Below are 27,990 nucleotides of genomic sequence, written 5' to 3' on the forward strand. Positions count from 1 at the left end.
TACGGGATGTGGTCCCATGTCAGACCATGCGACGCAGCCAATGGGGTGGCCCCGTGAAACACTCGTGGTTCACGAATGCCGCTGAAATTTTCTCGGACGGTCGATAGACGCCCGCCAGCTTAAGATGATCGTCGCGTGGAGGTGCTTCGCCTAGGAACCAAAACAAACGCGCTGTTGCGGTGGTCGGTGACCTTGTCCGTAAGTATTTAGATCAAGTTGGTTGTGCTGAGGATTCGCGAGAGAAATTGAATTCTTCGCGGGACGCGGCGCGCTGGCGGGAAGTAACGCGTCGGGAAATTTGAAAGAGATTTGTTGGTGGCATAATCGCAACAGTGAAGTCCTGGGATGACCCTTTTCTCAAATTTTTGTATTATTTACAATCTGAAAACTTTTGAAGCGGAGACAGAATTATTTATTTTGTTCAAACAGTATGTATGATATTTATATTACCAATTCAGTTTTGTGCATATTAATTGATGGTAAATATTCGTTCTGAGGGCACCCGGCGATTTTGAAAAAATTTTTTAGTGTACTTACGTACTTTGATGCGTAGATTACGAATCCGAAAAAAAGGCGCTCTTCTTATTTCCAAAGTTACGGCCCTTCAAAGTTCAGAAAAGGGCAACTTTTCAGCCTCCTTTTTCACAAGATAGACTATTTAAAAACACAAGCATTTATTCACTAATTCACCCTTACACGTTATTCCTCCTTAATTGACACTTCCCAAATCAACAATCAACATTTTTCTTATAAAAAAACTTAATTTAAAAACGAATGCTTGCATCCAGGGCGGTAGCAAAAAAACCAGGGGGAGAGGGAATCCAAATTTTCCCAACCCTACCAGCAAAATTTCCCAACTTTCGAAAAAATGAAAGCCGAGGGATTAGTTACTAGGTACTATAATATATTAATTTTCTTACTTAGCTATCCAAAGATTGGCTGAATGCTTATGCCTGTTAGGGTATGCACAAACAAGAATAAATTTTGGTAATTATAAAAATAATAATGGGAATTATTCTACTTTGGACCAAGGTCGTTGATCTTCCACCATATTCACCATGTATAGGAATATTCAATACAAATGAAAGAAAACAACACTTAAATAATATTGTGCTTATTGTTTTCTACTATTATATTTTCTATCTTCACGGCCCGAAATTTACCAACTTTTCCAAGTCGAACAGCGAAAAGTTGTGAATTTTGTTAAATTGTCACTTTAAAATTTGTGTACTGTTCAGGACTGTTCTCTTACTTGGGAGAAATTAAACTTTTTTGAAGTTTTTAAACAACTCAGAATTTCAAAGTATGGGATCTCCAAGTTGTGCATGTTGGGAAATCCCAACCTTCTCCTGGTTCTTTCCTTTCCATATTACCTCTCCCTTCCTTTTCTTTCATTTTTATTTTTTTATTTTCATTCATTTCTTATTATTATTTTTTTCTATCTTCACGGCCCAAAAATTTCCCAACTTTTACCCAACTTTACCCAACAAGTCGAAAAAGCCCCCCCTCCCATGGCGACGGCACTGCTTGCATCAGTCGTACCAACTATGCCATTAACCTTAAAAACATAAAATACAGAGATATATAACCAAACAGCAGTTCCGTACATTTTTAAACATTTTTTACTGGAAAAATGTTGATTGTTGAAGTGAAAGGAAGGAGGAATAAGGAGTAAAGGTGACCTAATGAATAAATGCTTGTGTTTTCAAATAGTTTATCTTGTGAAGGAGAAGGCTGAAAAGTTTTCTGAACTTTGAAGGGCCGTAACTTTGTAAATGAGGGAGAGCGCCGCTTTTCTCTTTCGGATTCGTAAGCTACGTATCAAAATACGTAAGTACACTCAAATTTTTTTTTTAAATATCCGGGTGCCCTGAAAATGAATATTTACCTAAAATAATAATGAGGAAATATAGGGTAAAATACAGGAGCCCACCCAACTCAAAAACTGAATATTCAGTTTAATTAGTGATAATTAGTGAATTAGTAATTGTGTCTTGCAAATGATTTATTTATTAGAGAAACTCGAGCTTGAAAAAATTTATTTATGGAGGTCCATAGTAAAAAATATAAAATATTTCAAAAACTTCTTCAAAGGTTCAAATTGAAAGGGGTAGGTATATTTTTAGGAGAGGTTAATTTTTGGAAAAGTGTTTGTATTTCTATTTCTCCAACTTCATACAAAAAAAAAATTGTGAATCTTCCAAAGAAAGGAAGGAAGCAATTTCAAAACGAACTATTTACAAAGATGTGTAGATCGTGCGAAAAATTAACTTTTTGACACAAACTGAAAGAAAAAGCCATCTCAGAACATCTACTTTCATATGAACATTGAATTACACGAATAAAAAAATACTTTCAAAACAAATACCTACTTTTATATGAACATTGATTATACAAAAACCATGTTTTCCTATTCAGTTTCTACTACAAACATTCGTTATGGAATTGATTCAGATATCATCCACAGGATTGCTACACAATATCGTATATGAAAGAGATAAAATTTTACTTACATGGAACACTGTCATCCTCAATGGCGGACATTGATGTTTGGAAATGAGGCACTTGTCTCATTACCTCTTTTTTTGAACACAAGAAACAAGCACTATAGGAAAATCCTTAAAGCGCTCTCCATTTCAACCCCCAACAAACTTATCGAAGCAGACAGCGAAATTGTCTAGCCTGACATTATTAGATATATCCAGTTCGGAGACAATTATATTTTGAAGAAAACCGATGCCTGGGTTTTCGTGGCATTAGTAGTAATGATAATAATGTTTTTATTCCTTTGAAATGATAATTCAACAATGATTTAGAAAACGTCAAGTAAAAAATATGTAGATGTATAATACAGAGTTAATAAATAACATAGAGATCACAGTACATTGATCACCATTATTTGGAAGTATACTCTAAATACTTATTGATAAAATTAAAATATCCCTCTAAAAGGTATTCTTTAACTTTCGGTTTGGAAGTAGACATTAATGGGATACTCTTCATATTTGAAGACAGACAATTTAATAGCTTGGAGCCTGATAGAGAGGGTGATTTTTGAAACAATCTCGGACGATGTTGCTACAGTTTTATTAGATTTCCAATTCTTGTTAGTCAATTGTGACACTTTGAGTTAGTTTCAAACTCAAACTCTTTCTTTTTCACAAAAAGCAGACAATTATAAATGTATATAGATGGTAGCGTTAAAATTTTTCTTTCCCTAAAAATGGATGTACAGGAATCCGTGTGTCGAAGACACACAGATTCGCATAGTAAATATTCAACTAATGCTCTTCATTCATAACCTTTTTAAGTTGTACCAATGCGTGAAAACTGGTGTTGATTCTCTTGCAAACATTATTTATGCGAACTTTCCAACTCAACACAGAATCTATATGAAGTCCTAAAAATTTGTTGGTTTCCGACGGATATATAGTGACATTATTTATATCATCCTGTATAGGCTCTAAGTGTCTTCGGTTGAAGAATTGAACTAACACCGTTTTGTTGGCATTGACTATAAGTTTATTTGTGTGACACCATTTCGTAAATTTACGACTTATTGTGTTAGGTTTAGACTGTAGTTCCACAGGACTATTATTGAATTGAACTCTCACCCCAATTGGAAATACTTTCTAGATCCTCATTGAGATTTGCAACCTCCTGCTGCCGGTAAAGATGTGCATCCGCAGCGGATGTCCTGAAATCCAAATGGAATGACGAGACAACTTTGCTGTCGTCAGCAAAGTAGAAAGCCAAAATCTTTCTTTTTTTCAAAGGTACTAAAATACTATAAATGCCTGAATGAAGAATGATTATTTCGAAAATAATCAACGGAATCTGTTCCTGAATTTATTTCTTAACATGCCTGCTAAAGGAATCCCCATAAAATACTATTTTGTGTCTTATTGATTACCTTAATTCATGAAGACAACAGTTATAGAGTCATATTCATTTCGAACATAATCGAATAAAGCAAAATAAAATCTGTCTTTATTTTCCAAAACTATATAAAAACAATAACTACTATTATATTGTAATTCGCATTTAGGATAGGTATCTGTGGAGTAATTCGAGAGAAGAAGATATGCCCTCATTTTTTTGTCTGCCCCGTAAAACCAGCAGAGAAGAATTAAAGTGAATTATTTTTAGGCCATTTGTAAAAAAGAATGCATTATATTTACCTGCAAACAAATGTATTCACAATACCACCGTATAGAAGTAAACACATACGGTGACTATAATCATTCACACCTAAACTGTTAATTTGGTTTATCTCAAAAAACACTATACAACTCAGTTCGTTACGAACAACAGAGGATTCAGCAAAATAACATTTTGGAAGATTTTATTTGCAAGCTATATGTTAATTTCAGAAACTACACTTCATTTGAAAAATACATGACAACATGTTTCGCTAGAAAAAGCTACTGTGCTAGCGAAACATCTGATATATTTTTCAAGTAAAGTTTGTAGAGATCAAATCTTGAGGTGTAGTTTTTGAAATTACTATGGATCTTCATCAAGTAACGGACGAATCAATCAGAAAAAAAAGCTACATGTTTTTTTCTAAAATTGTTCTATTGAAGGCATGTATTTTTCAAATAATCGTATGAAGTAAAAGTTACAACGATATTATGAGCCATATGTTTTTCCTCTGAAGCCCGGGGCCCAGGGTGGTTGCCCCGCTCGCCCTGCCTGAGGCCGGCCCTGGATATTTTTCTCCGGAATCCGCGACTGTAAGTCTTGCATCAGAACCTAAAACTTTCGAGGCAAAACTATTGCTTTTGATGTTTTTACATTAGTATTTCTCAAAATACAGCATACATGTTGTTCCCATAAAATAGAAATGAGGAAATCATTTCAACGAGGTTTTATTTATGTTTATTTACCTTCCATTCCAGTTCACATCAAATTTTCGTTAGAACACACATTAGTATGTTTATGTAAGTGTAAATATTGCACATAATGATTAGGTACCATTAAATTATAATTATTGTTATTTTTTATTCGATTCCTATTATTTCATTTAGGTGTACTTATTTCAATTTTAACACCGTCATTTTAATTGAAATTGCATTATTCATCACTCGAATTTATCAAAGTTCGCTGTTTATAATTTGCACATTGAGCTAGTAGGCTTTGAGGTTTGTATGTGGCGAATGCGCCAATATTAATCAATTCCTTTTGAAAATTTCCCGCCCTTAATATATGTATTTTCACCAGGAACTAATGTGAAAACCCCTCAAAGAGGGCAGGATCAAAGATTACTCTGTCTTTCTGGTTGGATCCCCTACGAGGGGTATATACAGAGAGTATTTCAAAATAGTTGTACTCAAAAATGAGAGGTTGTTTGGGATCATACAGGATGGTTCAGGAGTTATGAAGAGATTTTGTAACGAAATTTAACTGAAACTCAAATGAACTTGATGAGAAACATTTTCAATAATTTATCGACCTTTTTTGGGTATTTGTTATCTTCCACAATCTGAAAAATATAAAAATTATAATGGAGAACTTTATACAAGTGTAGAAGGGCAAACTTTCTAGTTAACTCCGATAAGTTACTGCGTAAAATCGAAGTATTTTTCACAAAGAAAAATATTGTATTTATCAGTAACTTGTATTTAACAATTTTGCCTATCAAAAAAATTGTTAAGAAATAATACTTATCATACTTATGTTAACGTTTCGGAGGCCAAAATCTGCCTCCGTCTTCAGAAATGGACAAAAAAGTTCTATTATACTGGCAGTTATTCCTTTTTGATTATTTATCTCTTTACTTCTTCGACAGATGTCAAAGGCATTTTCAAATATAAAATTATGTCAATGTTGTTGATTGACAACTGAAAAATTCGGTGTAATACAAGGTGCTCTCCGATATCAGTCTATTACCATTTCGCCACTATCCAATTTTTTCTTCAAGATGGGTAGCCAAGTACGGTCTATTTCTAAGAAATAGAAACTGATATCGGAGAGCACCTTGTATTACATCGAATGTTTCAGTTGTCAATCAACAACATGACGTAATTTTCACATTTCAAAACGCCTTTGACATCTGTCGATGAAGTAAAGAAATAAATAATCAAAAAGGAATAACTTTTTTGTCCAATTCTGATGACGGGTGCAGATTTTGGCCTCTGAAACGTTGAGATAAGTATTGCATTATTTCTTGACAATTTTTTTGATTGGCAAAATTGTTAAATACAAGTTACTGATGAATACTTTGATTTTACGCAGTAACTTATCGGAGTAAACTAAAAACATTGGCGTGAAGTTATCCACAGATTGCTGGCCACACATGCCGACGTAGAGGAAAATAAAAATCTGTGGTTGGGATACAAAATTATTAGCACATGTACTAATATCTGTGGCTGGAAATACCTATTCACTATAGGTTGAACGTGAAATTATTAAGACTATTTGGTGTTCAACATTTTTATAGAGTCTTGAGTAGATTAAGGCGTTGATAATCCTTTTCTCATCAACAATACAGATTCAGTGAAAAATAAAATTGAAAATATTAGACTTACTTTCCAATATCCTATATAGAAATGATATCCGATGATGTGCGTCAATCAAAATCACACAACTTCCATAGTTTCTTGTGAAGATCAACTTGGTGACAACAGTTTTCTTGTCATCTAAACAGATTTCGAAAAAGAAATTGTTGAAATAATCAGACTCATTTTTTGAGATTCCTTGTATTCATGAAAACCACACAACTCTTATAGAATCTTGAATAGATCAACACAGTGAAAACCGTTATCTTGTTACCCATACAGATTTCGAAAATAAAATTGTTGAAACGATCAGACCAACTTTTTAAACTACTTGTAGAATTGAAACCAGATAATGTGCGTGCATTAAAATCGCATGAGTCTTATGGAATCTTGGGTAGATTGACGTAGTGATAACAATTTTCTTGTCACCCGAACAGATTTCGAAAACAAAAATGTTGAAACAATCAGACTCATTTTTTGAGATTCCTTGTAGAATTGGAACCAGAAGATGTGCGTTCATGAAAATTACACAACTGTTATAGAATCTTAGGTAGATCGATATAGTGAAAACCGTTTTCTTGTCACCCATACAGATTTCGAGAAAAAAATTGTTGCAATAATCAGACTCACTTTTTAAAACACCTTGTAGAATTGGAAATAGAAGATGTGCGTTCATGAAAATCACACAACTGTTATAGAATCTTGGGTAGATCGAAAAAGTGAAAACTGTTTTCTTGTCACCCATACAGATTTCGAGAAAAAAATTATTGCAACAATCAGACTCACTTTTTGAAACACCTTGTAAAATTGTAAATGGGAGATGTGCGTTCATGAAAATTACACAACTGTTATAGAATCTTGGGTAGATCGATATGGTGCGAACCGTTTTCTTGTCACCCATACAGATTTCGAGAAAAAAATTATTGCAACAATCAGACTCACTTTTTGAAACACCTTGTAAAATTGTAAATGGGAGATGTGCGTTCATGAAAATTACACAACTATTATAGAATCTTGGGTAGATCGATATGGTGCGAACCGTTTTCTTGTCACCCATACAGATTTCGAGAAAAAAATTATTGCAACAATCAGACTCACTTTTTGAAACACCTTGTAAAATTGTAAATGGGAGATGTGCGTTCATGAAAATTACACAACTGTTATAGAATCTTGGGTAGATCGATATGGTGCGAACCGTTTTCTTGTCACCCATACAGATTTCGAGAAAAAAATTATTGCAACAATCAGACTCACTTTTTGAAACACCTTGTAAAATTGTAAATGGGAGATGTGCGTTCATGAAAATCACACAACTATTATAGAATCTTGGGTAGATCGATATGGTGCGAACCGTTTTCTTGTCACCCATACAGATTTCGAGAAAAAAATTATTGCAACAATCAGACTCACTTTTTGAAACACCTTGTAAAATTGTAAATGGGAGATGTGCGTTCATGAAAATTACACAACTGTTATAGAATCTTGGGTAGATTGATATAGTGAGAACCGTTTTCTTGTCACCCATACAGATTTCGAGAAAAAAATTGTTGCAACAATCAGACTCACTTTTTAAAACACCTTGTAAAATTGTAAATGGGAGATGTGCGTTCATGAAAATTACACAACTGTTATAGAATCTGGGGTAGATCGATATGGTGCAAACCGTTTTCTTGTCACCCATACAGATTTCGAGAAAAAAATTATTGCAACAATCAGACTCACTTTTTGAAACACCTTGTAGAATTGGAACCAGAAGATGTGCATTCATGAAAATTACATAACTGTTATAGAATCGTGAGTAGATTGATATAGTGAGAACCGTTTTCTTGTCACCCATACAGATTTCGAGAAAAAAATTGTTGCAACAATCAGACTCACTTTTTAAAACACCTTGTAGAATTGGAACCATATGTTATGTGTTCATGAAAATAACACAGCTCTTATAGAATCTTGGGTGAATCGATATAGTGAAAATCGTTTTCTTGTTACCCACACAGATTTACAGACTCAAAATATGAGTCTGATGCAACAATTTTTTTTATCGAAATCTGTATGGGTGACAAGAAAACGGTTTTCACTATATCAATTTACCCTAGATTCTATAACAGTTTTGTAATTTTCATGAACGCACTTCTTCTGGTTCCAATTCTACAAGGTGTTTTAAAAAGTGAGTCTGATTGTTGCAACAATTTTTCTCTTGAAATCTTTATGGGTGACAAGAAAACGGTTTTCACTGTATTGATCTATCCAAGATTCTATAACAGTTGTATAATTTTCATGAACGCACATCTTCTGGTTCCAATTCTACAAGGTGTTTTAAAAAGTGAGTCTGATTGTTCCAACAATTTTTCTCTCGAAATCTGTATGGGTGACAAGAGAACGGTTTTTTCTATATTGATCTATTCAAGATCCTATAACAGTTTTGTAATTTTCATGAACGCACATCTTCTGGTTCCAATTCTATAAGGTGTTTCAAAGAGTGAGTCTGATTGTTGCAACAATTTTTCTCTCGAAATCTGTATGGGTGACAAAAAAACGGTTTCCACTATATCAATCTATCCTAGATTCTATAACAGCTGTATAATTTTCATGAACGCACATCTTCTGGTTCCAATTCTACAAGGTGCTTTAAAAAGTGAGTCTGATTGTTGCAACAATTTTTTTCTCGAAATCTGTATGGGTGACAAGAAAACGGTTTCCACTATATCGATCTACCCAAAATTCTATAACAGTTATGTAATTTTTAGAACGCACATCTTCTAGTTCCAATTCTACAAGGTGTTTTAAAAAGTGAGTCTGATTGTGTCAATATTTTTTCCTGGAAATCTGTATGGGTGACAAAAAAACGGTTTTCACTTTATCGATCTACCCAAGATTCTATAACAGCTGTGTGATTTTCATGAACGCACATCTTCTAGTTCCATATTGGAACTAGAAGATGTGCGTGTTTTAAAAAGTGAGTCTGATTGTTTCAATATTTTTTTCTGGAAATCTGTATGGGTGACAAGAAAACAGTTTACACTATATAGATCTACCCAAGATTCTATAACAGTTGTGTAATTTTCATGAACGCACATCTTCTGGTTCCAATTCTACAAGGAATCTCAAAAAATGGGTCTGATCGTTTCAACATTTTTGTTTTCGAAATCTGTTCGGGTGACAAGAAAATTGTTATCACTACGTCAATCTACCCAAGATTCCATAAGACTCATGCGATTTTTATGCACGCACATTATCTGGTTTCAATTCTTCAAGGGGTTGAAAAAGTTGGTCTGATCGTTTCAACAATTTTATTTTCGAAATCTGTATGGGTAACAAGATAACGGTTTTCACTGTGTTGATCTATTCAAGATTCTATAAGAGTTGTGTGGTTTTCATGAATACAAGGAATCTCAAAAAATGAGTCTGATTGTTTCAACAATTTCTTTTTCGAAATCTGTTCAGATGACAAGAAAACTGTTATCACCAAGTTGATCTTCCCAAGAAACTATGGAAGTTGTGTGATTTTGATTGACGCACATCATAGGATATCATTTCTATATAGGGTATTGGAAAGTAAGTCTAATATTTTCAATTTTATTTTCCCTGAATCTGTATTGTTGATGAGAAAAGGATTATCAACGCCTTAATCTACTCAAGACTCTATAAAAATGTTGAACACCAAATAGTCTTAATAATTTCACGTTCAACCTATAGTGAATAGGTATTTCCAGCCCCAGATATTAGTACGGGTGCTAATAATTTTGTATCCCAACCACAGATTTTTATTTTCCTCTACGTCGGCATGTGTGGCCAGAAATCTGTGGATAACTTCACGCCAATACTAAAAACTTTGCCCTTCTACACTTGTATAAAGTTCTCCATTATAATTTTTATATTTTTCAGATTGTGGAAGGTAACAAATACCCCAAAAAGGTCGATAAAAAACTGATTTTCCTCCACAAAAAAATGACTTTCGTTGAATATTTTCAATAAACAATTAATAATTGAATAGAACTGACCAATACTTGATGAAAATCCATATTAAAAACTAATTAATGCAGTTAATTGTATGATTTTCACTATAAAGAGTTTTGCAAAAACCGCGACACGTGTTTCACTGTACAATAGCTTTCCAAGCCACTGTGAAAGCTATTGTATGGCGAAACACGTGTCGCGGTTTTTGTAAAACCCTTTATAGTGAAAATCATACAATGAACTGTATTAATTAGTTTTTGAACAATTAATAAACAATATTGCGATATTCCACTATCAGTTTCATCATTAGAAAATAAATTTTACATTTTTCTGTTGCATTATCTTGCCATAATCCCAAATGTAACACCAAAATTGCATGATAACATCGTTATCATGCCTTAGCCACCGTATTTACCAGATTTGCCCCCCTTGCGACTTTTTCCTTTTCTCAACATTCAGGAGACCCATGAAAGGATAGCATTTTGCGACGATTGAGGAAACAAAAACCTAATCGCTAAGAGAGTTCAAAGAAATACAAAAAAAAAATAGAAATATATGAATGAATAGGTATTTTCTTTTTAGAAAAATGAAAATTCACCTTATCTTTTGAACAGAGTATTAGGTACTTGAAGTAACGCTAAAATACAACACAAAATTGAACATCTACATAATACATACTTAGTAAACAATGTAAAGAAGAAAATGTACATATATTAATTTTATTACGGGATAGTAACAAAAAAACACGAATCCTGTTAAAATTATTTTAATTTTGCTTTGAATATTTTCGAATTTTGTTCACTTTTGATACTGATTGGAAGCCGATTGAAAAATCTTATCCCAAAAATTGAAAGGATATTAATTGTAAGAATATGAAACAAATGTATTAACTCGACTTTCATTACCTGCAAATATTTCAAAAATGTGAATAACGTATATACGTGAGATATTACTGAGAAACAACATTTCAATTTTCCTTCGCAAAATCAAATAACGACTTGGTTTTCTGAATAGGAATCGTCCTTCCCTATCAATCCCTACGTTTAATCCATTTCTGTTGTACAGTGCATTTCTTTAATGTCCCCCTTTAATTTTTTGAACGGTTCAACTCAAAAAATTGAAATTTGGGATAATGAAATTGACGCATGAATACTTTATTTTGAAGTGAAATTGACAGATGAGACTTTCAAGATGGCAACTGGGCGCCATAGAAAGGGGGGTCTTGTGACACATTATTTTGAAGCTCCTGACGTATACTTCACTAGAATATGAAGTCAATATCTTCACCTACTATAAAATGGCGGAACATTGAAAAATTTCCTGAAGACAAACACATTAATATTGATATTTCTAGAAAAATTCCTTTTTATCTTGTTGTGGAATTGGCCGCGGTGGTAGTGCGCCCGACTCACGATCGGAAGACCGTGGGTTCGATTCCCGCCTCGACCAGATATTTTTTTCGAGAGAATTTTTCTGGTTGAAGCTGGAATGATTCTGCAACCGTGTTAGGAATCACACGTTGAAAGGTAAGACCTTGTTAGTCCTTAGCTAGTACAAGTTTCTTAACTTTTGAGAGTTGTCGTTCGTATGGGCAGGAATATTGGGAAACCATATTGTAGGACCTCTATTTAATGATCAAAATTTAACAGGGGAACTGTATTTGAATATACTGGAAACTACTGTTGACCCTCTCATCACTGAAATCGTCAAAGCGATTCCTAATGAATTCTATTTGGATATTGTATTTCAACAAGATGTAGTACCAATACATTACTCCAGAGAAGTAAGAACCTATTTGGATACTACTTTTCCCGGTCGTTGGATTGGCCGTCGAGGTCCTACAGAATGGCCAGCCCGCTCGCCAGATTTGACACCTTTGGACTTTTTTTGGGCTATCTGAAGCAAAAAGTGTACGAAACTGAACCTGCTTCAATAATGGATATACGGTAGAGAATAATAAATATTTGTAGAGATATTGACGTTACTGTGTTCGAAAATGTTCGGCGTGAAATATCGGATAGGCTGTTCATATGTCAACAAGTTCAAGGCAACCATTTCGAGCATCTTCTGAACTGACCTCAAGCTTATTACCTCATATTATGTAGTTGAATGTCAATGTATTCAGGTAATTATTGAAAGTTCCGCTATTTTGTAGTAGTTGAAGATATTGACATTATATTATAGGGTTGTGAAGCATTTGTCGGGAGCTTCAAAAAGATGTGTCAGAAGACCCCCTTTCCATTTGATTTTTTTCCCAGGTGGCGCCCAGTTGCCACTTTGAAAGTTTCATCTGTCAATTTCACTTCAAAATAAAGTATTCATGCATTAATTTCATTAACTCAAATTTCAATTTACTGAGTTGACAAAAAATAAAAGGGGGGACTTGGTGTCTTGACGTGTCATGTCCTAAAAATAGGATAAATGTAAAACAAAAACAGAAAGTAAAACAAAAGTTGGGTAACGAGAGAATTTAAGAATAAAGCAGTCAGTTGAGAGAATTGCACAAAAGAATGATAGATGGAGAAGTGAGTGAGGGGATTTACAGAAGAGAAAAAAGAGAATATACAAATAGATTAAAGAAGTTAAAAACAGGATATTACGCAAATCCAATAAAAACAGCTGAAAACAAACAGGAAGCTACATGGGATATTGTAAATAGTTTCAGAGGGAAAACCAAAATTGAAAATAAAAGGGAGATTCATCTTGAAGCAAAAGGTATCCGGATCAATGATGGAACAGAAGTTGCCAATAATTTTGCTTGCCACTTTGCCAGAGCAGCCTCGGCAGCTCTGTTAAGACATGCAGGTCAGAACATGTCACTACCACATACGGTCTCGGAATTTAACAAAAACTCAATGTTTTTTGAAGAAGTGCTGGAACCTGAACTAGTTTCAACAATAACCGAACTGAAAAATAAAAAAATCGAGTGGCCTAGACGATATAACAATAAAAGTTCTGAAATATGTCATTCCATCTATATCTGAAATTCTTTTGAATCTTATGAATCACTCTATAATGGAAGGCGTGTTTCCGAGTGTCTTCAAAACAGCCAAAGTTATTCCTATTCATAAAAAGGGTTCACATGACGATATAGATAACTATCGCCAAATATCATTACTGAGTATTCCATCTAAAGTTATTGAAAAAATAGTAGCAAATAGAATTATTGCGTTTCTCGAAAAATACAAGATTCTAACCGATCATCAACATGGTTTTAGAAAAGCTAGATCAGTTGAGACTGCTATTGCTAGAAAATTCGAGTTTATTTACAATGAAATCGACAAGGGGAAGTACGTAGTTTCAATATTATTTGACTTGGCTAAGGCGTTTGATTCAGTAAATAGTGACATAATGGTTAGTAAGTTATATAACATTGGCATTAGAGGGTTCCTTCTGGAATGGATAAAATCCTTTATGGAAGATATGAAAATGGTAGTGACTGTGAATAATGCAGTATCTGATATTCAAGATATTATCCTTGGGGTACCACAGGGGTCCATTTTAGGCCCACTGCTTTTCTCTATCTATATAAATGATCTTCCGAAGTATATAAAACAAGGTTTCATTATCCTATTCGCAGATGACACTACCATAACAGTTTCCGGAAATACTGCGGAGGAGCTAGAAAGCAACATTAATTCAGTCATGGATGACATGATTTCTTGGGGTGATAGAAACTAAAACTGAACGAAAGTAAAACAGTACATTTAAGCTTCGCGTTACGGAAAACAGTGAAACTCAACAACATCCAACTCTCGGAAACAGCCAAACTCCTTGGTATGTTTATAGATAAAACCTTGTCTTGGGAGCCCCATATCGATTATGTCTGCAACAAATTGAATCAAGCGTTATTTGCAATACGACAGATCAAAGACGTGCTTAGTTTAGATGGTATCAGGACTGTTTACTATTCATTGGCGTACTCACATATGGCTCAAAATGTATTAATGTGGGGTTCTTCTGTGGGGGCAAAACGTGTTTTTATTGTTCAAAAAAGAATAATTAGATCTATCTTTAATATTGGACCAAGGGATAGCTGTAGACCTGCTTTCTGCAAGAACAAGATGCTAACGTTACCTTGTATCTATATATATATATATATATATATAGATATATATATATATATATATATATATATATATATATATATATATATATATATATATATATATATATATATAAAGCTCTGCTCCATGTGAAAAATAATGTATCTAATCTGAGAGATGAATCAATTGTTCATAACTATGCAACACGAAATAGACATTTATTAACTATCCCAAAACATAAAACATCGACATTCAAGAAATAACTTGCATATAATGGCATAATATTATTCGATACGTTGCCTCAAGATATTAAAGATTTGCATATTATACCATTTAAAAAACAAATAAAGGAGCTATTAACTAATAAGGGATATTCAATTGTAGAAGTATTCTTAGAAACGGATACACTGTTATCATGATTATTGCTTTCACTGCATTTCTTTCATCCTAGTTAAAGATAAATTCACTTTATGTATATTTATGTATTTGTATACATATATGTGTGTATGTGTGTTTGTGTTATTTTTTATATATGTACATAGTTAAGTACCTGTTTCAAGTGTCCGATCTATGTTATACTGTGGACTGTTATTATTGTTAAATATAATTTTCATATTTTTATTTATGACATGTCTTATATCATGTATATGATCGAAAAGACGAATGAAGTTATTATTATTATTATAAAAAATGCACTCTGTAACTGCCATTACATTTGACTTTCAGGACAGACCAAAACTAGGATATTACCAAAAATTACGGGGTCATGGGGTGAAATGTAAATAATAAATGTTGTAACGGTTATCACACAAAGGTTAATATCAGTGAAATACTTCGACATTGCACATCTCTAGGTATCACGATTTGACGAGATGCACGTTGGAAGGTTATCACTACTGAGTGATAAACTGTATTGAATATCTTTTCCATAATTTTCGCCGAATTAGAATACTATTGAAAGCATTATTTCTGTCCAAGCTCTTACATTCATTATTTACCTTAAACTGGTTGAGTTTTTTATGCTAAGTTCATAATAATAATCTTTCACCCCCTTCGACTTCGGAGCCTTTCTTTTTGAGCCAAGCGTGACTCCTAAATCCCCGATTTTTCCGAAGATATGTTAGAAGGTGTCAATTATTCTGACACGTTGCCATGCAAACCAGTCAACAAGCTTCGGAATGGCGCTTTCCAACTGAGCTGAAACCGAAAAAAGCTCGTCAAACTGGATCAAAAATGAAGATGATGTTAACAGTTTATCCCGCTGTTGTGCACTCGGAATTCTTGCCAGAAGGTGAGCTAAAGAATATCATCTGAGCATTTTGCTGCGTTTGAGAGAGCAAATTCGTTGAAAACGGCCAGATATATGGAAAAAACTCAAGGATTTCGCACCACGACAACGCACCATCTCTCAAGGCTAAAACAACAAATCCTAACGAACAGCCACCGTATTCACCTGATATGGCCCCGGTCGATTTTTTTTCAAAACTCAAATTACCACTTCGAGGCTCCCGTTTTCAATCGATAGATGACATAAAATGGAATTCGCAGGGAGTTCCGAAGTCGATTCCAAAAATATGCGTTCAAAAAATATCTCTATGTTTGGGGTATTTGTTGACGTAAGTGTATTATTTCGGAAGGGACCTACTAAAGAGATACAATAAATTTGGATGAATCATACATAGATATTTTGCGTTTTATTGACCAATTCCCGGTATTTTTTCGATATAGTAGCACAAACGTCATTGTGGACTGTTTTGTAGATCTATAAAAGAACAATATGTAGGTAGTGAATTGGAAGACAGAGTTTTTGATGAAAATTTGCATGCCTTGACTTCTCATGGATACCATTATCATATTTCGAGCAATCCACACAAAACATCATTGAATTAAATGGAAAGGGAAATATTTTCAGGAGAGATGAATTTTTGGAAAAAAATATTTTGGCTTTTTACTTCTTCATCTTGATACAAAAAAATGAAAGAGAAAAATTTCACTCACATGGAACACTGTCTTTGTCACTGGTTATCCAGTGCCAAACCTGGATAACATTATAAGAAAAAAACACCCAATTAATTAAAAAATTAACGACTTTATGTCACGGAATGAGTTTATACTACTCATGCCATCTTCAATTAGATATAGGAATAAAATACATTGTTTAATTTCCACTTACTTAATGTACTGATATTAATACGACCAAGGTTTCGGTTTTTACACCATTCTCAAGTGTTTTAGCACCACTCACAAATAAGTCATTAATATCACAAACATACTCATGTCATCGATGGCAGTATGTAATGACATACATTCACTCATTTATTAAATCCCAGCCATAGGAATCTTGTTTGAATTGAAAGAGGAATCTTTATAGGAGAGAATTTTTGGGAAAGAAAGGTTTTGCCTTATTTTCGAATTATACATACTCGTATAAAACTGCTTCTTGAATCACTTTGTCTATTGGTGGAAAACTTATAAAAAAATCCTTTATTATTTTTTGAGATGCATAATACATAGTGGTATAGTAAAGGAAGAATAAACGGTTCAATTAAGATTCGGTCTGCTCGAAGATACTTAAGGTTCGTTCCAACCTTGAGTCACAAACAGATTTCCAACTGTTTGTAAATCGTTGACAACGCGCATGTCTGGTAACTATTGGTTTCTGATTAATTTGAAATTTCTGATTGGAACAGCTGATAGTTCAATTGAAGTTTGGCATGGAATTTCAACATAATCTTCAAAAATAATTTGGGAAAGAAAGGTTTTGGCTTTCTACTACTCCATCTTAATACAAAAAAAAGGGATGAGGAAATCTTCCAAAGAAAGGAAGGAAGTAATCAATTTGAATATGTAAATCATGGATGTGTAGATCATGCAAAGATCTACACATCGACAAACTGAAAGAATGTCCTCCTGAAATAGCTACTTTCATATGAACATTGAATTACACGAAAAAAAAAAAATTCTTTCGAAACAAATACTTCTATATGAACACTGAATTATGCAGAAGATACTTTTCTCTACTCAGTTTGTATTTCAAACATTCCACAACGAATGTCACTCCCAAAAATATAACCCCTTCAATTCTTTAAAAATAAATCTAATCAAGTGTATTTCTGGAGAGTAAAAGAAGGTTGCAGTATTTTATATCTCTATTCTATTTACTTATCAACATGGAACTGGGAGGTCACCGCAATAATTAATTTGTGTAATTAAAGATGTTCATATTATAGGTTCACTTAAAGAATTCCCAATTTTTCCTGCGCCAGCAAATACATAATTTATTTTATAACAATTTTTGCAGGTTATGTTGTTTGAAAGTTGCATGAACATAAAACAGAAACAGTAATACGGAATACGCATGCGTCAGATTGATGGTTAGAAGATAATCCTCAAACCATTCTGATAGATTTCGAACAGGTTTGAATCTTGGATGGAACAGAAAACTGATAGTTTACTGATGGTTGGAAACTCACGTTGGAACGCAATCACATTACTGCGCAGAATCCTGACTGTCAGAAACTGTTTCTGACGCTGGTTGGAACGAACCTATAGAAATCGATTTGGTTTAAATCTCCTGACGCGGGAAATAAGATTGATCCAACCATGCATGCATGTAGATTTACTTCCTTGAAAATCAATTTCACTAGCACAACAGGCGTAATGTTTTATTTACTTATTATACACTTTATAGTCCGACAATCTGATTGGTTGAAACGCAACTGAAAGTTTCTACTCTAAGAAAACTAGTTCAGTAACTATTTACTTTAACCCTGATCTAGACTTTCTTCTTCGCATTTGCTTGTTTCGCTTGAATCTCTGCTTCTTCTTCCAATAACATTTCCACAGCTCTAGTTCTTCTTCTCACTATCGGCACCTTGCTCCACCACTGTTCCATGGCTTCCTCTTCTTCTTTATATATCGGCGTCTTTTGACAGAGAACGTTGACCAGCTCCAAGGGGCTTAAGGGATGAATCCTTAACTGAAGCATCCTTTTGACGGTCATTACTTCGTTCACGGTGCTGATTATGGAACCTGCGAAGCAGTCTTACACTTCAAAAACGAGAATAATCAAAAATAATATTACTGTATAATATATGAAGGAGTCCATAACATAAAGCGCTGTTTCGACTCGGTATAGGACTCATCAGAGGTGTAAGGCTGAACAACGAATGCTGGATTCGTTGAAGGATAAGCCTGGGTTTGTGGCAGTGATGACATATCCCCTTGCGACATCTATATGGGATCTAAAGAAGACCTAATTCACGAATATCAAAGATTAAAGAGGCTCTACAAGGTGGTTAGTCGCAGAGTAGAGTTTCGACATCGACTGCTGAAAGAGATTCGTCTTCGGCAAGGCAACTAGTTGAGGCGAGTCAAAACATGGCTGTTGAATCTCGAATGTCGACGTTGAAGTTTGTTTTTTGCAACCTTGATGAGACCTATCAGATAGCCTCGTGTTGGATGTATGTTTTTGTTTTTGAGCTCTGATCTCATAAATAATCAATGACCATTTGAATTGCTAAAAAATCGGTACTTACCAATTGTATAACCATCGGAAATTTTACTCATAAGTCCAATATCAAACTGCCAGTTGATTGCCATGTAATGACTGAGAAGATTGTCCCAAATACTGTATCTAGAACTGTAGTTGGGCCGCGGAATGATTAGGTACTTCTGGTAGACCTGCTGCAATAGTTTCTGATCGCAATCCCAAGGACAATTCGTGGTGCCGATGAGAAGAACCCTGTCTTCTGGGCTAAAATCTGAAAAATATGAGATTCATGTTCAGATCAAATCAATAAAATGTTCACTATCGATACTGACTTTTGATAATTTTTGGCAAATCCTTTTTGAGCCTTTTCGGGTCGCTCTTGTCAGTTTTGGGAATTTTTTTGACGAAAGGTCTCTCAGCGCAATCCATATAGATGACAGAGGGTTGCATCAGTCGGGAAACCTTCAGTACCAAGTGGATGAGCATGATTAGGCCGGATTTTCCAGGGTACTTTCCGACAATATTGGAGGGTGTTAGGTCAAATAGTACCGCTCCAACTTCAGTACAGACGGCGTGAACTAGCATATCCTTTCCACTTCCTCTGAGGAATGAAAAATGGGTTTGTTTCATGATTTTTGGTTTACAGTTCGTTTGGTAGTAATTTCAAATTGAGAAATAGTGTAACTTGTTTCAGCTCTCTGAATATCGTTGTTTCCCGTAATTAATCATTAAAAATCGGATTTTCTAGGCCCGTGACGTCACGGGCCTAGTCCTGCTTCTTGTTACATTGACCATTAGGAACAATACAAATAATGAACATTGCCATGGAGCGTATAAACAGTTTCTGATTCATTCGTGATTCAAAGTAAAATTACACTCACTTCCGACAACTAAATCTAAGAAGCAAGTGCATTGGAAGGGAGAATTAATTATACGTGTGATCCAAATAACACAAAACGCAATAAAAACGTAATTTTTGAAATATCTCCGGCAGTAGACATTCCCATGTGTATATCACAAAAATTTTAATAATGGAAGTGTATATGAACCCGTTAACGTTTTAATTCAAGAAAAAATTGTTCATGGTTCTAAATAAAATTTAACGAGCTATATTTTCAAATGGTTCTCGAAGGCTCATGAAGAAACGCATTTTAAACTTATCATTCCAACCTTTTTCTATAAAAAAATATTTAAATACTTGAAAAAGAAGAATGAAATAATCCATTCAACATTTAAAGGTATTCATTTCTATTTCACCATTTGGCAACATCGGTTATAGCTAATAAAGGACAATGAATCTGTTACCTGTATGAGACAAACGAAGTTGACATATTTCAGAGGCGTGCTGTTCTGTTTACTTATGTTCCGAGCTCCGAGACATTCTGTGACATATGACATTTTGTGCACCTAATCTATCTTCCTCTATATAAATAAATAACAAAACAACTGTTGTTTATGTGGCTTGTGAAGGTGGTATTGAACTATAATTTATATTTTGCCTTAATTGTTGATTTATAAAGATAATTTTCCTTTTTTGAAGTAGAATATCTAGGTACGTATAAATTATTTCAACTTGATATAGGCGCTGTTGCCATTATGTGAATTAGAAACAAATCCCTTTAAAAATTAAAACCCAACATTTGAAACATCAATTTGAATACTTTTCGAAGTGAATTTGAAAAACTCATGAATGAAACTCAACTTTATTTTGTTCAAACTTGCATTCGCTGCAATAACCCAAATTGAGGAACATTCCCCATTATGCATTCATGCCACCCACCAAAAATAAGAAATTCAACGTTATATATTATATATTAACCATATTGACACCCAGTCAGCTATTTCGCTTGAATGTATGAGACAATGTACGCTTTCTCATGTTTCATAACTTCGTATTTTTGTTTAAATAATTGACACTTGGCAACGCCGCTGTAGACACGATCAATTTTATTGGTCACCAGATACGCGGCCAATTTAAACTCTTGCTTCTCGATTTTTTTTCCTGCAAATATAAAGAGGTACTGGGACCGATTCGGCTCGATAATATACCCCTAACTCGATTAGTCTATAGGCAAACCAGTATCATTTTGAATAGCATGAAACAAGCCCATTCAGTTTTAAATCCCGGTTGGTTAATACGTCTGAGATAGAGAGTGATCAAAAAAATTCCTAGAACTGACAATAATTTGAGTGTCTGGCAACATGGGGTTTTTCAATCATGATTTTGGGTTTCATGTTATCGGCCGTGTGATTATAGCAAAATATACACTTTCTACATATTTTTCAATAATGCAATTGTACCTGACTACATATACCAACATCCACCCTAGTGAAAGATTCGATTGTTCGTTCTTACAGGGTAGTGGTAGTGCGCCCGACTCACGATCGGAAGACCGTGGGTTCGATTCCCGCCTCGACCAGATATTTTTCTCGAGAGAATATATCTGGTTGAAGCTGGGATGATTCTGCAACCGTGTTAGGAATCACACGTTGAAAGGTAAGACCTCGTTAGTCCTTAGCTCGCACAAGTTTCTCAACTTCTGAGAGTTGTCGTTCGTATGGGGGCGGCAGCTGATTAACGGAAAAACAGATTTTAAAACAGATTTTTTAAAGAATGAGTCCAGTAACCGATATAGCAAATATGCTGAAGAAATAGGGTTTTGAAAACCTTACCGAAGTTTTTGCAGGTGAGTACCGAAGTAATAGTAGATCTTATATATTTTGTTTGATTTCTATGAGAACTAGTGCTATATCCCATTCGTATCGAAAGTTTTCAGTTGTTCTAATAAGATATTTCTTTTTTTGTGAGAATGATTACGTATGGAGATATTGAAGAAACCAAATTAGAAAAGGAAAATGTTGTTTTTCGAGTAATGTACAAATTCATTGTTTAGTCAATTTACTACCGATTATTTTAAATTTCAGAATATACATTGTTTCAGAAAGTTATATTTTTCATGTAGCCCAACCAATAATTTGTTTTCCTACTTGAAGGGAATCAAATTGACTATGAGGATCTTTTATATCTACATTTCTAAACAATGAAAGAACTGGTTTCAAAAATTGGGCCACGAACTAAATGGTGGCAAAAACAAAAAAGGAATCAGGCTCAGGGAAGTGACGCTACTACTACCACTTTGGAAGAATACAATCCTGAGGATATCGAGGAACCTCTATATTTTTCAGCAAAATATCAGATTTATGTACCTTTTGAAATATGTTGCGTATTATGGTTTACATGAATAAATATTTCTTTTTCAAATTTCAGACTGTAAAAATGCTTTTGGATATCACTGAGGATGGTAAATTGATAATGGATACTTATAAACCTGGACGTGTATTTTCGAGAAATGAGATAGCATCCTTAATGATTAAGAATGAATTGAAAGATGAAAAGAATAAAAGGTAAGCCACAATTTGATTGTAAAAAAATAATTTACCAAAGGTAATTGTTTTCTATTACAACTAATTTGTAACAAAAATTTCAACCAATTATGGAATTATTAGTTTTGAATTTTTTTATTTTAAAAGTTTTCTGGCTGATTTCATAAGTATATAATCATAATCATAATCATAACATTTTATATCACTTTCTCCACCGATTCTTAATTTATTTTCAGAATATCCTGTGAGATATTTTGAACAATGGCACAAGAAATTTATGATATTTTTCCATAGGAAAACCAAGAAGTTCAGGAAATCCCAAAGCCGCTAGGGGTAAACTTTGGTCTAGTTATATTTATTCAAGGATTCAAATAATTTATTACTAGAATATAAATGTTTTATTTTGGTAAAATTCCCATTTTGCTAAGGACTGGCAATACTAGAAATAATTATTCTTGAAGTTTTTTCTGAATTAATAGGAAAATCTTGCAATGAGAAAAATCGATAGTTTGATCCTAGAAAAGTTTACTACTTACTTATACTAGATATACATTTTCAATGTAATTAATTTTGTTTGGTTTTACGTCGTTTGCCATCTTTCAATTTTTTTATTCAAATTAAATACTAGATCAATGATTTGTATTTTGAAATCCTTTACCATTTCTAAACTTCCTAACTATGCCTGTCATTCCTCAACTTTTTTGACAAATCACTTTATCAAGATATGTTGATGTTACATTCAACTTTTTGCATTCAATTTTTGTTATATTTTATGAATAATAATTGAACAAGAAGTAGGTATCAGAAACATACTTTGATTTACTGTGAAATGAAGTTGAATTGATACTTGCTGTATTATTTTCCTCCACAAATATGTTGTACTTTTTCAAACAATGTTTAGTGATAATTAAAACACCCTGTTTCAAAAAGTGATAGATAGGTTTTCATTCATTAGTCATTGCATAGTAATTACTCATATAATTTGTTTGAGTTTTCGCTACAATAATAATAATAATAATAATAATAGTTTATTAACCGTTTGTTGGTACATTAGGTACATATGGTAAGTCAATATTATATTATAATTTGTTACACTAAAAAATAAAAAATAAACGGACATATGTATAAATAAATAAAATCTTTCAATTCGTACATATGAATTGGAGGTCAGTATCTATAAAAAACAAACAATCAATATCGTTTACCATTTAAAAACTTAAAAATACCTTATCATCGGCAATTCGTTTCAGCTGATTTGGTAACTTATTGTAAGAACTGATTACATTGTACCATGGGGAGTTCTCATATAATGAGGTTCTGTGCTGTGGAATTCTTAAAGAAGCTCCATGCCGTGTATTATGTTCGTGCTCAGATCCATTTGTCGCAAGAACCGATAAGTTATGTATTGCGAACAAAACACATTTTAAAATATAAATGGATATGAGGGTTAACATCTTTTTGTCTATAAAAATAGGCCGACAACTATCCCTGAAATTCAAATTGAATATAAGTCTAAGGATTCTTTTCTGAGCCACAAAAACTCTATTTAAGTCTCTTGCTCTTCCCCAAGCCATGATATTTAAACTAAGTCTAGAGTGAACCATTGCGTAGTAGATATTTTGTAAGCCTGCTTTATCTAAACTGGGCTTCATCTGCCGTAAAGCATAAAAAGCTTTGTTCAGATTTGCACATACATGATCGATTTGTTTTGCCCAATTTAGGTTGGCGTCAAGATGAATACCCAGGAATTTAACTTCTGTGGACGTGTGCAAGTCTTCAATGTCGATAATGTTGTGGGGTCGCCATTTCCTGTAAAATTTCACAGCCACTGACTTCGAGGTGTTAAGGATTAGTTTCTTTCACTGACACCAGGAGCTGAAATCATCGATCACGGTCTTCATGTTGGAAGCAAGTTGTTCAACAGTTGAACCTGATACGGTAATGGTAGTATCATCGGCAAACATAGTAACATAACCTGTTGTTATATGTTGCGGCATGTCGTTAACATATAGGAGAAAGAGTAGTGGTCCGATAACAGATCCTTGAGGTATACCAAGTTTTACGGCATGAGAATCCGAAAGAGACATACATAGTTCTTCCCGTCATGTAGGATTTGATCCAATGCATGATGTTAGATGAGAAATTACATTGTCTTATTTTTTTCAAAAGAAAGTCTACGCACACCGTATCGAATGCCTTCGATAGGTCAAAGAATAGTGATAAGACGTAGTTATTTTTATCAATCTGAGTGTAAATGTAATCGAGAAGATGGTAGGAAGTTGCTATATTGCAGTTATTAGCACAATTCCAGTAAATTATTATTATGTGCTGTATGAATTTTTGACTGATGGTTCGGTTTTGATTGGTTCAATTTTCAAAAATTCGTGATAAAAGTTATAGAATTTTTTAACACAATTATGCTTTGAATATTTTGACAAATTTTTATGTAATTCCGTAAAAAATTGAAGCAAGATCTAGTTCAATATTATTTGAAAAATACCTACAGATTTTAATGAAAAACTGTTGGTATTGAGACTTACTGGTAGCACAAGGTTATGCAAGTTTTCAAAACAAAATATATCGAATGGTAGAATGATTTTAGTAAAAAAGTATGTACACAATATTGTAGTACATAATATTACAAATTGGAGTCGTCCCTATATGTGATATAATTTGTAACAAAAATGTTCATAATTGTAGAAATTTTCGCAACATTTTTTTTCCGTGTTAAACAGTATTTTTTTGTTCTATCCCACAAACCAATAATCCGACAGCTGTGAAATTTATACATGTGTCTTTTGAAGGTTAGGTTAACTAAAAATCATATAGATTTGATACTAGTAGCTCCATCTGTGTGTTAGCCTGCGAACTTTTCAGCCCATCATAACTCACCTGTATCCAGCTAGAAGTACAGATTTGATGTGTGGGGTGGCCTGATGTAAGTTTGGTGTCAGCATTGGTATGATACAGAACTCTTGAACAACTTTCCGAACGTCGCCTACAAATATTGGTGGGTCTTTGCCGATGTTGAAAGGTGCTGGTGGAAAGTAAGAGGCCTCTCCTCTGAATTCTGGAAGATAAGTCTCTGGATATCTGAAACACGTGAAATATTTTGATAGAACGTTACCAAACAGAGGAATGTGAAGGGAATTTCGCATTCTTCAAAACACATAACGGAGAGACAGAGGTACAAAGTTCTTACTTTTTTATAATCCCATTCGCGACGAGCTCTTCGAAAAGAGATTCTGTAGTTCTATCTGGTGTTAGATCTTTCTCTTTCTTCTTTTTACTTTTCTTTCCGCCCCTTCTGGCTTTCTTGCTCGATTTTTTCTTGCCTTTGTGGCCTCTGTCTTTCTCAAATGCTTCCTGAAAAAAGAAACCGTTATCAGCCACATTAGTGAAACAAGAGATGGGGTTGACAGTTTCAACACCTGTAACAACTCCAATTCAGCTCTCATCATTTCGTCTACAACTTTCCTCAACTCGTTTTCCATTTCGGCCATTTGTTCTTGTTCTATGATGCTCTTGCAGTGATACTGACGGAAATTGTCGGTTTCGTCTTTGTTTTTCCAAATTTCGTCGTATTCTTCCTTTCTCAGATTCAGCTCAGGAACGAAAGTGGATACGACTGCTTTGGTGGTCAGCTGTTCTTCCTCGATTGCGTTTGTTTTACTCTCATTGGCTTTAGCGGCCTTATCCTTTTTTGTTTTTGATTCTTTGGAGGAGATCTGGGTCGATTTGCTCAATTCGCTGTCAGTTCCTGAAATAGAAACAATTTGAAAACTTACATCTTTTTTAGTCCACAACAGAAAACATCATTTTCCTCGTTCAAAATCTGAATAGTTTTATGTACCTTGTCTACTCAGCATCAATCTCGAGGTACTTCTTTCTTCTCCTGTGTACTCTGGAATCTTTCCGGTTTGAGTTTTGTACTCCTGCAGCCAAAGTCTGACCTGGTCACTTAGTTGTTCTAACACAGGCCCGCGTTGATGTTTCTCTAAGTTGTTTCTGCAGTTTTTGATAGCTTCTTCATACTCGATCTGTCTCTGTTCTTGCAATTTCCACCTAGAAAGACATGATTTTGACGATGCAACTCAACACAGATTTTGTTAGATCGAAGAAGACTGAAATGTCTACTTCACATCTTCAGGTGAAATTCCACTAAAAACAGTTACATACATTTTTTTTCTGACTGATAACTTTAATCGTATTATTGAAATCATGTTGAACTCAATGCTAACGATGCTCTTGCACAAAATTTAGGTTTGAGAGTCTGAACAGCTTAAAATTATTGTTCATCTTCTTTTTGAATGTTCAAACAATGGACTAGTTTCTATAAATGTTCACACTTTCAGTTATTCGAAATACCTGTACTGCTTATTCTGCAAATCCTTCTCGATCTCCTCGCTCTTAGCTTTCGGAGGGGGTATCATCCCTATGAGCAGCATCTCTTGCAGTTTCCTCCTTCGAGTACCCCTCCTCGCGACGTACCCCCTCCAGATCTTCTGGATCTTCAGTGCCGCCGACAAGCTGATCCCTCCCGCTCTTCCGTCCTCCCCTTCCACCACATCATCCCCTTGGACTGGTTTGCTCTTGTCCTTCATGCTCTTTATCTCCTTCATGAACTGGGCGCGGAGCCTTCCCTGCCTTGCCCTTTCGTGGGTCTGGATGATCAAGATGGCTTGTTGTTCCGTCATGGGGGTTTTCTCTGTCTCCTTGTCGATGAAGCCCAGCTTGGCCAGGACGCTATCAATGAGTCTTTTCTTGTACTCCAAGTCTACTCTACGCTCCTTCCTGAAACAGGAAGGGGTTAGGAGTTCAGCGTCCAGAGGAGTGAGGTTGAGCTTCTCGATGACGTCGCCGCAATGGGTGTACTCGTTTAGGTCAGCCTCCACGAGGTCCGACTTCAGCTCCAGCAGTCTCCCGAGGGCTGCTTCCAGCAGCTTCTTGATCAGTTTTCGTTTCTGCGGCTGCACCATCTGATCCACGCAAGCAGATAACTTGTTGACGATCAGAATATAACGTACGTACAGGGTGGCCAGCAAGTTGCGGTCTTCTCGCCGATCTGCTTGCACCGGCTCTAGTTGAAGGGTCTCGTCTAGGATTTCCTGGGTGGCTTTAAATTGCTCGTCGTATGTTTTGTGGGACATGATTGTTTCTGCGAGGGCGATCGCAATACTAATCGCAATTGCTTGATTGGAAAGTATATTTGAACTTGTTGTCATGACGACGATAGTTGTTGCATGTTTGATCGATTCGTGGGAATGCCATATCGGTGCATTTTCAGTTTGGGGAAATGAGGAGTGGGTGAAGCACTTGAGGTGTTCGTGACCTTTTGGCAAGCAGTCGGGCACGCGTGTGTAATTTAAGGGGAGGAACATCAAGTTTTGGAATATGTTTCGATATTTGTGTATACAGAGGGTAGCTATTTACTTTCTTCTTAGTGAATGTCGAAATCTACTGAGTATATTCAATTTCCATGACAGAAATCATTTATGAATTACAAAACTCAATGCAGTTACTTATTGCAGGTTTTCAGGGTGGATTTGGGTCACATATACCTAGATTAGAAAATCGTTGAAGACATTTTTTCTTCCAAAATACAAATCAT

At 34.6% G+C, this 27,990-nt stretch overlaps 1 protein-coding gene and 1 long non-coding RNA gene across 3 annotated transcripts; one reads left to right on the forward strand and one right to left on the reverse strand.

The window, feature by feature from the left end:
* The first annotated feature begins 118 nt into the window (after positions 1-118).
* On the forward strand, positions 119-22,958 carry LOC141482892 (uncharacterized). Of its 2 annotated transcripts, none has more exons than XR_012465789.1 (3): positions 119-198; positions 22,264-22,400; positions 22,616-22,958. It is a non-coding gene; the product is annotated as an uncharacterized lncRNA (long non-coding RNA). The 2 variants fall into 2 exon arrangements; XR_012465790.1 differs by lacking the exon at positions 119-198 and adding an exon at positions 205-428.
* On the reverse strand, positions 17,357-27,950 carry LOC111502504 (dynein regulatory complex protein 11). The gene is made up of 8 exons (XM_023156598.2): positions 26,748-27,950; positions 26,233-26,444; positions 25,811-26,139; positions 25,582-25,745; positions 25,272-25,472; positions 19,328-19,596; positions 19,042-19,266; positions 17,357-18,535 (listed from the first exon to the last, which is right to left on the reverse strand). Exons 1-8 carry the CDS (start codon positions 27,758-27,760, stop codon positions 18,279-18,281), a joined length of 2,670 nt encoding a protein of 889 aa, XP_023012366.2. The 5' UTR covers positions 27,761-27,950; the 3' UTR covers positions 17,357-18,278.
* Between the last annotated feature and the right edge of the window lie 40 nt (positions 27,951-27,990).

Source organism: Leptinotarsa decemlineata, unplaced genomic scaffold (assembly GCF_025532065.1).
Source record: "Leptinotarsa decemlineata unplaced genomic scaffold, Ldec_3_MD MMD2_tig00002082_RagTag_RagTag, whole genome shotgun sequence".
Lineage (NCBI taxonomy): Eukaryota > Metazoa > Arthropoda > Insecta > Coleoptera > Chrysomelidae > Leptinotarsa > Leptinotarsa decemlineata.